This window comes from Tasmannia lanceolata, unplaced genomic scaffold, assembly GCF_043159265.1.
Source record: "Tasmannia lanceolata isolate RefF3 unplaced genomic scaffold, GAP_Taslan_0.1 ptg000015l, whole genome shotgun sequence".
In the NCBI taxonomy this organism is placed as follows: domain Eukaryota; kingdom Viridiplantae; phylum Streptophyta; class Magnoliopsida; order Canellales; family Winteraceae; genus Tasmannia; species Tasmannia lanceolata.
In genome coordinates, this window is record NW_027518692.1 from 44,237,379 (window position 1) to 44,249,580 (window position 12,202).

The following is a 12,202-nucleotide window of genomic DNA, read 5'->3' on the forward strand; positions in this document are numbered from 1 at the left end:
TTATATATTTTGTAACATTGACTGCCAAAATATTACTAGTAAGTTACCGATGGGGCAATTTGCCATGATTTAACATGTCATGTATAATTTCAAATTAGAAATCCGATTTCCTTTATGCTCTGTTTGGTTCTCTTATTTTGAGAGAAATAGCAGCGTATGTAATTCTAGTAATTCGCCCGAGTGTGTTTGGTTGGAAATTTAAGCAAAATGGGGTGTTTGACCGCCGTGGATTTCGGTCGCTTGTCGGTGACGTGGCAGCCTCAAAACTCGCCCGAGAAATTTCACCAATTCGAAGAAATAAGGGGAGAAATTCTCGGCAAATAATTTGGGAAATGTTATCAGCACTACTGTATTTTGATGAGGGCACTCTCACTTTATTAAAAGTACGGTGTGGCCCACGTCGTAGGATGATCCAAACCGTCCATTAGATGGACCACAGCCTAAATAGATTATACGCCAAAAGTTATTTATATAGGTTGATCCTAACCCTCCGATCTATAGAGGGTTAGGATCAACCCTCTAGCATTCAGATCAGAGGGTTAGGATCAACCTATGGAAATGAATTTTGGGGCACAACCTATTTAGGCTGTAGCCCATCTAATAGACAGTTTGGATCATCCGCGGGCCATACCGTACTTTTCATAAACGAGAGTGCCCCCATCAAAATACAAATACGGTAGTGTTGATAGCATTTTCTTTTAATTTTTCTGTAATTGTCATAAGTTTATAACTTTCATGAGTAGTTTTGTTTGTTAATTGTCATATTTTGTTTGTAATTTTCCTTCTTTATTACCATTTTTCGGTCATTTTTCATTTAAAACTTACCATAGCAAGTCTAATAAACGTAATGATTACTTATTTTTTTTCTATATTTTTGCTAGCCACCTTTTTCACCCATTTACTTCTTCGAATCTTTGCATAAGGACGGGCCACAGGCCGAGCAAGTGGAATCGGGAAGGTCGCTAGCAAATTCCTGTAAAAAGAAAAAAGGGATATGTTATCAGCACTACTGTATTTTGATGTATTTTGATGAGGGCACTCTTACTTTATTAAAAGTACGGTATGGACCGCACCATAGGATGATCCAAACCGTCCATTAGATGGGCCACAACCCATGTAGGTTGTGCCCCAAAAATCATTTCCGTAAGTTGATCCTAACCCTCCGATCCGAATGTTAGAGGGTTGATCCTAACCCTCTATGGATTGGACGGTTAGGATCAACCTATGGAAATAATTTTTGGAGCACAACCTATTTAGGTTGTGGCCCATCTAATGGACGGTTTGGATCATCCAATGGTGCGGGCCATACTATACTTTTAATAAAGTGAGAGTGCCCTCATCAAAATACAATAGTGCCAATAACATTTTCCAAAAAAATTCTCCCAAACCAACCAAACACCTTACGGGAGATTTGCTCTCAATCTCCTCTTTGACTGATTCCCTCTTGATTTACTTTCAATCTCCCTTTGACTTCTGCTTCTCCAAATCCTCCCTACATCTACCGGCATCCAAACAGAGCATTAGGGCCTTTGGATACCTCATATTTTGTATTTGGAGACAGAGAGGGAAGGGGGTACTGCAGCGGGGAGGTTGAGGAGCCAAGAGGGTGAAGGAAACTGCCACATCTATAGATTTCCAATTACTTATTTCCACAGCTTATTTGGAAATCTGATTTTTTTCACTGGGCTGCAAATGTGAGAATTCCAAATCAAAATCTTCTCGCCATTCAAACGGGCCCTTACATTATTAGTGCCATTGTTTTAAGTTTTGGTTTCAGTATGCGTTTCGGCCCTCACTGAAACTGAAATTTCAGCTGAAATCTGACAAAACCTTAAAAAGTAATATTTTAATCAATACCAAATTTTGGCTGAAATTTCAGGAAAATATTATTTAATTAAAAAATCAAAAATTTTGTGCTGATTTTCCTTAAATTTTGTCTGAAATTTCAGAAAAACAAAATTTCGTCTGAAAAAAGTAACGTTTCGGGTATTATTCATTTCAGTTTCGGGGCTGACCGAAATCCAGGATTTCGGTCGAAATTTGAAACCATGATTAGTGCAAGATGCCCCAAAACAGCTTGAGAGAAGAAAATGGATGTGACCGATTATAGAAAATAGAGTTTGCAGCACCAATAGACCTTTTTTTAAATGATAGAATAATTACATAAAAAAGAAACACAACACAAAAATGACAGATGCCTTGGGCTCAAATGAGCTACAGACGAGGCTCAAACAAACACGTATTACACAAACACAGATTACAATGGCAATGGATGCCTCACTCTCATAATCTCTTTGCAGGTTCTCTTCTTTAGATAAACATCAACCATCTCATTGGCTTCCCTCACAACATGAGGAAGAGAAACAAGCACACCAGTGCAGAAGTCAATAATCTCCTCTCTTCGATCGGCAAGCCCCCAAGGTTATTGCATCTTTTAGAGATCCATCTGATAATATTCTAGACTGGAATACTAGGGATGTGAACATCGAATAAAGGCCTTGAAAGATCCCCGTCAAGTTAGCAAAGGAGCTTGTCTTTGATCATATATCATGATAAAACCAAAAGAGAAATCGGCAATGAGTCAAATGATTCCACCACAACCAGCACACTGGATTAGTTTCAGGGCATTATCAGAGCTGAACTTTTGCGTGGACTGATTCAGGAGCCAGTGGAAGCAGCAACTAGCTTTCATCTTATACCTTATGTCTAGAAAAGAACATAATGTATCTTTAGATAAAATGCGAAGAAGATTTGAGGCCAGAGACCGCACCTGTCTTTGAACTTTTTTTTTTGGAATGGTCCGCCTTTGAACTTCTTTCTGATCTGAAATATAAACATTCTTGAGCCACTGGACTCCTGTTTTCGAGAGCACCATATTTCCCAGACGGTAAGATCAAAGATCCACCAAACAACTTCATCCCTCGCAAACCAAACGGTTTCCATGAGCCAACTAAAGAAATGATCAATGATGAAGAGAAGTGATGGCAAGGAACATTAAACCAACTCTCAAGATGAGTCCGTATTGACTTTTGATAGAGACCAGCTGAAAAAGAAGGGGTTTTCCAATTCTATACGAGGGCTTCATCCTATACCTGAAAAGTGTTCTCCGATTGATACAAGAACAGCTTCATCCTGTACGAGAGCTTCAATACAGACCAAGACCACTACTATTAATCTGCAATAGAAACAGGGTTTTCAGCAAGCTGGCTGCATCACACTAAGAAACTTCAGATTTCTCAACTGTAAATAAGCATTTTCTTTAACCCACCATAGAAAGAAACATCAAACATGAATATAATTACCACAAAATGGTTAGCATTTCCATACTGCCTTTATCAGTATAATTCACAAGCATTTTTACCGGTGATTGTCCTTAAGCCCTGGTGAATAAAGCAAGTTTTGGTTCAAATATATTTCAACTATGCATGTTTTGGTGAGCACTGTTATATTGTTTTTCTTAAGTATGTGTATGATGTTTTATGACAAAAAAATTACCTATATCCACATAATTAATTACCTTTAGGCCACATTTGGATACTCACAAGATTTAGATTTGGATTTCTCACATTTGCAGTTGAGATTTGGACATGGATCAGATCCTTACTCCTTAGATTTCCAAATCAGCTACAACAGTGAAAAAAAATCCAATTTGCAAATCTGTTCTGCAAGACGTTATTTGGAAATCAATATTTGTTGCAATTGCTTTCACCCTCGTTGCTCCTCGACCTTGCTGCAGCAGCAGCCAGACGTGTCTCTCTCTCTCTCTCTCTCATACAACATGAGCATGAGGATTGAGGATGATTGATGTATTTTATATCCAAAACTCAAATCCAAATCCAAATACAAAAACATGAGGCATCCAAACGTGGCCTCAATTGATTTCTGATATGATAGTTTGCAAGCCTTCATGACTGACTGGGAAGTGGGAACTTAGTTTGCAAAGTGTTCATGACACACTGGAAATGGTTATAGGGCTGTGGAAGAAATGCTTAATTATAATTAATTAGTCTAAAATTTTTTGTTTGACATAGCTGATATCCAACTTTTAAGCTTATACACAAGATATGCAATGATTAAAAACTGATCATCCATCTTGGGAAGATTATCGATAGTCATATGCTTTGTGGGAACGAAGAGGATCAGGTGAAAGCTATCTTTGTCCTTTGATATGAAGTAGTAGATGCTTGAGATGAAGACGAGAAAGTTGGAATTTGTCTCTATAAATGAAGAAAGACCACGAATCCCAGTAAATCTTGAGTTTATGCCTCTATCATGTTGTTTGAAAGGTGGCGAATGAGATGTAAATGCTCATCGGAGGAGATGGATCGTTCAAGCAACTCAGATGATTCGGGAAGTGAAACAGATGTTAAAAATCAAAACATGCTAGGGGATCTTGGAAAGGAAGTGGCAAGTGCAACAAACAAGGATATACTACAGTTGGGCTCTTTTTGCGTGAATTTTGTAGGCAAATAGTTTCAGATAGTTGAACCGTTGAAAGCTAAGTTGTATATTTCGTTTCGTTTCGGCCGAAACAGGCAAAAATTTCGGTTTTGGAACGAAATCCGGTTGGAATTCATTTCGTTCCATTTCGGCCGAAATTGTCTGAAAAGGCGGAAAAAAAAATTTACAGGAACGCCATCCGTTGGGACTGTTTTTGGACAATTCTACCCTCATTTTATGACCGTTTTATAGCCGTTGGACAGGTATTTTCCATCTTTTCGTATCCACAAGCATTCACACCGCTATATATACCCCATTAACCATTGTTTTTCGACACCCTTCTCTTACAAACTTCATTTACACACTTTCCCACCAACTAAGATCTACTTAACTCTAATCTTCTTTTAAGCTCTTCAAGCTTCTCTAATTTTCTAACAATTTCTGATTTTTTTTGTATTTTTTTCTATTTAAAAAAAAAATTCCCTCTGGAAAGCAGAACAAAAAGTATCGACCGAAACGCGGAACGAAACGGCCGAAACACCGAAGTGTTCCGTTCCGGTCGCCAAAACGAAACGGATTTTACAACTTAGGTTGAAAGTATTAAAGAAAGAGATTATGAAGCAAGGAAGATTTCTTTCTTTTTTTGTCTGTGTGTGTGGGGTGTGCTTGGCGGAAGCTAGGTAAGAGAGAGCTTTGGAGATTAGCTTCAAAACTGAAACTAATACCGAAACCAAAATTGCCTGTGTATTGGTGATATACTATATCAATATGTGTCACATATTTATATCTATATGAATTTGCGTATGAAATGTAATAAATGTATTACATATACATATTTACATGAATTATATGTGAAATGCGCTATGTACTGAATTATCAGACATGCGTTGTCTCTCATGTGACTAGCTGTTTGATATTCAGCCGAAACAAAAACGTTTATGGCGACCAAAACCAAGATTTAAAACCTTGAGACTAATTAGAGAACCAATAGGTTCTTCCAATGCAAAAAAAATTCCACATGTTTTTGGCGTCTCCCTCTCCCAATGCAGGGGAGAAGGAAAGAACAAAAAAGAAGATAAAAGTACTTATCACTCACATATAGAGAGAGAAAGGGGGGGTGGGAGGGAGACATCGTAAGTTCATAACTTTGTCTTTTTTGTTGATGTGATAATAGTAACATAATAAAGAAAATAACAATTGGACAAGATGATAGTTTTTTTAATGGAAAAAACGATGAAGAAAATAGATCAATTAAATGCCATTCAAGATAATAAAACAAGCAACAAACCAACTGCACCTTCAAAAATGAAAAATGGTAAGAAAGCAAGCTAGAACCAAACCAATATTAAAAGTTTTAAATGAAAAAAATAAAATAACCTCAACATGCCCATGAAACATTGGAAAATATAAAAGATCAACGAGCAAGATGCCAAGGAGGTATAGCATTGTGATGAACGAAAAAGACCGTAACATACCGTGCACATGGCAATGTGCTGGGTGATCTTGGTCGTTGATTTGATGGCCTATCAAAATGAAACCTAGTAGGTCTTGGTCCCCTGCTGAATGGAGATACTCGGACGAAGATAATGATTTTTTTTTTTGTGTGCGTGTGTGTGTGTGTGAAGGGTGAAAATGAAAATTTTATTAAGAAACAAATAGATTACAAGTGAACAGCAATGTCCAAACACTCCTCCAAGCTCTCGAGCCACGACCTCCAAGATAATGAAAGTTTTATCAAGAAAACATTAACAAATGGACTTTCAAGCTCCCGAGCATCAAACTCTACCCATAGTTTTAAATTTTCACTAAAACTGACACGAAATGGATGAAATGTTTCCATTTCCAATTTCTCAAGAATAAAATATTTTAATTTCCATCCCCACCAAAACGATACAGAAACCAAAACACATACTGAAACCAAAATCGTAAGTAGGTGTTCGATGTCATCAAACCATTATGGATGGTTATCTTGCTTATGTAGTGGTTTCTAAGTGTGGATTTGCGTTTATTCTAGCATTTCCTAGAGTTTGATCTTAAAACTTTATCATTTGCATATGTTTCCTTGATTTTACGGGAATTCCATCAAAATTTCCAACCGAAACTGAAACGTTTCCATTTCTGCAGTAACTCAACTCGACAACTCAACAACTCAACAAAGCCTTTGTCCCAAACGTTCCCATTTCTGCAGTAACTGAAACTGAAATTTAAAACTTTGCCTCTACATAGTTTACCTATGTCCCACCAAAATCCCTTCCCTCCCCATATTTTACTTTGATAACTCTCTTCCACAAAGTTTCCTTTTCCTTCTTAAATCTTTATAGCCGTTTAACCAAGAGAAACTTGTTTCCAGTCACCAAGTCTCTAATGCCCAAATCCACCTCCACCTAGGAACACATTGTTTTCCATTTTACTAAGTGTATTAATCTTTTTCCTTCTTCCTTCCCTTCCCATATAGAAAGTTCCCATGTAGAATGGAAATCCCATTCACAAGACAGAGGTGTGCAAATAACCAATGGCCATGGAGACATCTTAAAGGCACATTTTTTTCATCAACCTTCACCAAGGGGCTAAGATCATCTAATGAGAGTGAAAACAGTGGAAATAGACCTCTCGATAAAGTTACTGTTTTTCAAATAAAAAACAGTGGAAATAGACCGGACTTGTAATGGCCAACAAGATCCACAGACCAGATCACCATACATGCGGTGGCGAGTCCATGCCATTGAATATCATTTCCGGTGATATTTCAAAAAGCTTGTTTCAAATATTTATGGTTAAAAAAGAAAGAAAAAAAGAAAGAATCACATACCTCGCCCGCTCGCCTATAGCATGCTCGATAGGAAACAGACTTCACATGGATTGTGTTAAAGAAAATTTCCTGCAGAAATTGCAATTACCAAATAAACCAAGCTTCCAATGAAATCTAATAAGCGTAAGAAAACACTGAAAAGATGGGAAGAACTAAAGGAAGTTGAGAAGTCTGCGGTTGAAATAGAATGGAGATGTAAAAGAGTTCCCTACAAAAGGCTGAGGGGCGAGGTTATGCAGTTGAAGGGCAAGGCTGTGAGTGTGGGAAGAGAATTCACACGATGCACTTGCTATCCTGTTACAAGGGCCAGTAGTAGCGCAGCAATGAAATCTTTCCAGTCAAGTTATATGTTTCTTCTTTTCTCTGTTCTCATATGACATTAGCCAATGAGAGGTAGAAGGCCGTTTTGTACTGGTGACAAAAGAATCTACATTTCAGAGACTTTTTGGAGCTCACAAAATAAATACACCTGCATTGAGCAGCTCGAGTTAACCCCTTATAAACAGATAAGAAATGAATTAAAAAAAAGGAAATTTTAAATCCCTTGAACAACATAAAAAAAAAGGAAAGAAGACAAACACCCTCCACTTTAGCGTGAATAAACATAAAAAATCCAAAATTCCTTCCAAGCATCATCACCTTCGGTTATTTTCCTTCTTCCAAGTGGAGGTGCAATAGTTTTAAAACTCCCCCGAGTCATCTCCCTTTTACCTTGGCCGCATTCCGCGTTTTGCCATACACAGTCAATAAAAACTCCTTTGAATCGCCCGAATTATGACTGCGTCAACCAGGTACTCAGCCACGTCAACCGAGTACTCGACCACATCGTGCGGAGTCGACTAGGATTATCTTTGGTTGCATTCCGCCTCACATCTGCGTTTTCAACCACTGGTCCGTGCAAGTATAGGCTGGGTATGCTGTCAAGATTCATACAGATGCCATACCAGGAGATGATGACAATATGCTCAAATCCATAATCACTGAGATTGTTTAGGAATCTTAAATGAAGTACAGAAATCTTCATGTGGCTTGAAACTTCCCTGCCAATTTGAAAACTGTCTCTTTATGCATTTATAAAACTTGAGTTCCTCTGTCGCAAAGTTAATGGGGGGTATGTCGAAATTCAATTGTACTGGGCTTAGATCATCAAACATTTCTATCCTCACCAATTCCTGTGCAGGATTAGAATCAGGTGCCTTGGTTTGCATTCCTGAAATGAAGGTAGTAAATTTCCTGTCTTTTGAAATGGACTCTGACATCAAGCAAGGCGGCACCATTTCATCCCTTTGATTGGGTCCTTCCTTCACTGGAGATGTAGTACCGCTATTGTTTTCATGGCACATTGTGGTAGCATCAGAATGAGTCCCAAGTTCAAAGAGAAAAAAGGGCTTTTGTTTTCGCAACTCTTGAGAAAGAACCCACTTCTCATCATCGTCAGAGAGGGAAACGGAATGTGTGTAATCTAGAGAATGCAAATCCTTAGCCACCTTAATGAATTTATCACATTGATGGATCACTTCTGCCTCAGCTGAAATATCATCCATTCCCACTTCCAAACCAGACATGTTTTTCTTCTTTTTGACATGTTTAAGGAGAAGTAGACTAGAAAGAGGAAGCACTGGGCCAACAAGGGCATCACTCTGTGATGCTTTGTATGACCATTTCTCACTTCTTCTTGAAGGTTTCCTTAAGAAAAATGGTGGCAACTGCGCAATAAGAATGGCTGGAACGTCTAAGAATTCTATCCATGACATATTTTGCCCTCCAAGAAGATCCGAGTACTTGAAAAATGCCAAATGCAAATTTTTTAATGATAGGCCCGCCCATATTCTCTTAGAAGAAATTTCCTGTAAGCTGTTAGGAATGCTGATGTCACTCAAAACATCAGCGATGGCGGGAAATGAACCAATTTGGTCCACTCCAGCAGCCGTCAACTTATCGCATATAAGTTCCCTCGAATCTAGAGTCCAATATATTCTTTTGATAGGACCTGCATTGGTTTCAGCACAATTTACATGAGGATTTTGCATTTTCAAAGCCAATACACTCGAAAGATTACCACTGAGGTCTCCGAAGAGATAGTCAAAGTTCAGGAACCGACATCTGGTAGGAATTTTATCTTCCTGACCCCGAGAGTATAGGAGAGAATCTTCAGAGTGCAATTGGTCCTCCTTGCTATGGGATTTTGTACTAACCAAATGCCATGAGGCCTGGTATCTCTGACATTCAAGCTTTCCAGACGACATGAGCCTAATCAAGGTGAACCCACCAAGACAATTAGTTTTGGAAGAATCCTCCAAATCAGATTCAGATGTTAGGGTTGACAGATCTTCGGCAATGATATAGAAACCCAAAACCATTTCTTTCTTCTCTTGCCAATCAATTCCAACCGGATGCACAGCCTTGGAAAATTCCTCTCCTACAAGACAGTCACCACAACAGCATTGGCACCCTGACAAGGAAAGCCCCGAGGGAAGCTCCCAAGCATAAAGTGAATTGCAAAGTTTTGAAATTTTACAAGCTACTGAAGCATTTGCATCTGGTAAAGAAGGGCCATAGCAAAAGACACTAAATTCACAGTTCCAAAAAGATCCCAGCAAAATTGCAAAACCAGATTCAGAAGCCCAATTGAACGCTCCATCTTTCGAGGACGGCCTCAATTCCGACAATCTGAACATGTTAATATAACGAGGGCTATCAAGTCCATGATCCCACTGCAAGACAGGCGTCAATGGTTGTCGGGTATCAAAAAGGAGCAGATGATATTCGGTAGCCACCGAAAACAAGAAATCATTGAAACCCGATTTACAAAATGCAATAAAACGATCCATCTCTATCGAATGAACCCTAAACGAATCACACATCTCTATCTTCGCCAAAACATTTAGTTTGCTTTCCTTACACCTCAAATCAACCAGAAAAACAACAGTGGAACAAGCAACAATCAAAATCCGAGGATGCCAACTGAACTCGCAACTAAGCCATTCTCCCTTATCTACCATCACGCCACCCAAATCACTCATCGAAAACCTAACCCTAGTTCCACACAATCTCACCGGCAACCTAGAAACCCCCAAACAAGTATTCTTCAAATCAAACAAACGCAATTCACCACTCTCCAAAAGAACCACACACTCTTCTCGCAAGTGTGGGCTCCAACAAGCGTGAGAGACACAACATCTAAAATCTGCGGTGGCCAGATGAACCAAAGCGGGTATATCCGTATTATCCCTAGATTCAATCCTAAACCAATGAATGGAGTAAAGCGAGCATGCTAACAAGAATCCTTCAACAGAAGAATTACCTGAAGGGAAATAATCCATTGGATCAACAAATGTGGCAGAGAGGTTGAGAATACGGTGATTGAGGCCGCGGGGAACCATAAAGATGCCATTACCATCATTGTCCATGAGAATTCTCTGCTTCGAACTCAACACCATGTATCCGATCCGATCCGAATTGTCTCCGGTGGGGAAGAAGAGAATGAGATGTAGATTAGGGCGTCTTATCACATGGAGAGAGTTGTGATTGGGGAATAAGAGGTGGTCATCGTCTGAGATTGCGTCGAGGAAGATTGGGGTGAGGAGGGAGGAGGGGGTGAGGGAGCGTTCGCATGCTCTGAAGAAGGCGTGGAAGGCGTTCCGGAGATAGGAAGGGGGGAGAGGGGGAGGGAATTGAGGGGAGAGAGAGGGAGAAGAGAGGAGAAGGGTAGGGTTAGGGTTTCGTGGGGATGGGCTGAATTGGAGAGGGCCTAAGGGTTTTGCAGCTGGCCCTCTGAGGAGGAGAGGGGCTGGAAATACGGAGGAAATCGACCACAGTGATTTCCAATTCTCAGAGAAATCCATCTCCTTGCTATCGGATCCTACCAATTTTCCATCTTCTACTTTTCTTTCTACAAAACCCTAGAAATTTGAACGGTTTGCACCAACGTTCCACAACTTTTGCTTATTCATCCTGCATTAAGTTACTTTTACGCTCCTTCCTAAAAGACGCTTACTGGGTGAGGCCAAGTGCTGCCTCATTTACCGAGTGTCAAGAATATTTATCGTAGAAACCGAATTCTTGAGAACAACTTGATCCGATGATCTAGGCCCTTGAAACGTTCAGCCTGATTAAGGGTTCTTCCCTTCAATTTTTTTAGACCTTTAACTTATAAAACCCGTCGCTTGGGGATGATGGAGCCAACATCATGTGGGTCGATTCATGATGTTGTAAGAAACTCCACCCAAAATCTAATTGAGTTTTTCATTGTTTTTTGGCCACTTCTCACCTTCTACTCTTTCATACCGTCTCAAGTCTCTCCTTCTCCCATCCTCCCTGTCCCGCTCTCACGACTTGAGAAACTAATTTATCATGAAAAGAACTTCATGGTTGCCAAGTATGACCTTAGGGTTAAGGCCTCCTCTATTTTAGTGGTCAACATAGATCTGTACATAGCCACTATTTGCATAAGCCTTTGGGTTCACTTGTTTCTTAGTTTGGTTTGTGTTGCCATCAACTTTGACATAACTTCTCCAATTAAAACAAATGTGTGTGTGGGGTTTGCCAGTGTCCATCGCAAGAGGCATTTTGCGGATGACTTGTTGCATTTGAGAGCAGCCACACAAGCTCACTTTTCAGCAGATTTTATCTTCATTCACAAGGTGGCTGCTCTCACATGCAACAAGCCACTCGCGCAACCAAACACTACTTACCACTATTCTCTGAGGTAATTCCAAGCAAATCCAATGCTTGTCGCCTCATTCTTTACTTCTTCTTCCACAACTCTCCGAGTCTATGCCGCTCATCCAAACAAACCTAAATTAATGAGTCTCACTTTCTACTTGCATAGGAAACAAAGACATCTAAATCCAATTCTTATCTTGAGAAGTGACTTGGTTTTTTTGTTATGATCTAGAGATTTACTATAATTCGCCTTATTTCTTTATCCATCCCAGCTCCTCTCTCTCTCTC

General features: G+C 39.5%; 1 protein-coding gene across 2 annotated transcripts; it reads right to left on the reverse strand.

Annotated features, from left to right (window-relative positions):
• Positions 1 to 2,097: 2,097 nt before the first annotated feature.
• LOC143847479 (TATA box-binding protein associated factor RNA polymerase I subunit C) lies at positions 2,098 to 11,596 on the reverse strand. 2 transcript variants are annotated; one of them, XM_077356322.1, is made up of 5 exons: positions 7,889 to 11,596; positions 7,462 to 7,718; positions 7,250 to 7,318; positions 3,093 to 3,175; positions 2,098 to 2,912 (listed from the first exon to the last, which is right to left on the reverse strand). In XM_077356322.1, exon 1 carries the CDS (start codon positions 11,092 to 11,094, stop codon positions 8,227 to 8,229), a length of 2,868 nt encoding a protein of 955 aa, XP_077212437.1. In that variant the 5' UTR covers positions 11,095 to 11,596; the 3' UTR covers positions 2,098 to 2,912; positions 3,093 to 3,175; positions 7,250 to 7,318; positions 7,462 to 7,718; positions 7,889 to 8,226. The 2 variants fall into 2 exon arrangements, with proteins under 2 accessions (XP_077212437.1, XP_077212436.1); XM_077356321.1 differs by having other exon boundaries at positions 2,099 to 3,175.
• Positions 11,597 to 12,202: the final 606 nt, after the last annotated feature.

Excerpts from the sequence above, each read along its gene's own strand:
- LOC143847479 (XM_077356322.1), bottom strand. The coding sequence starts at position 11,094 with ATGGATTTCTCTGAGAATTGGAAATCACTGTGGTCGATTTCCTCCGTA.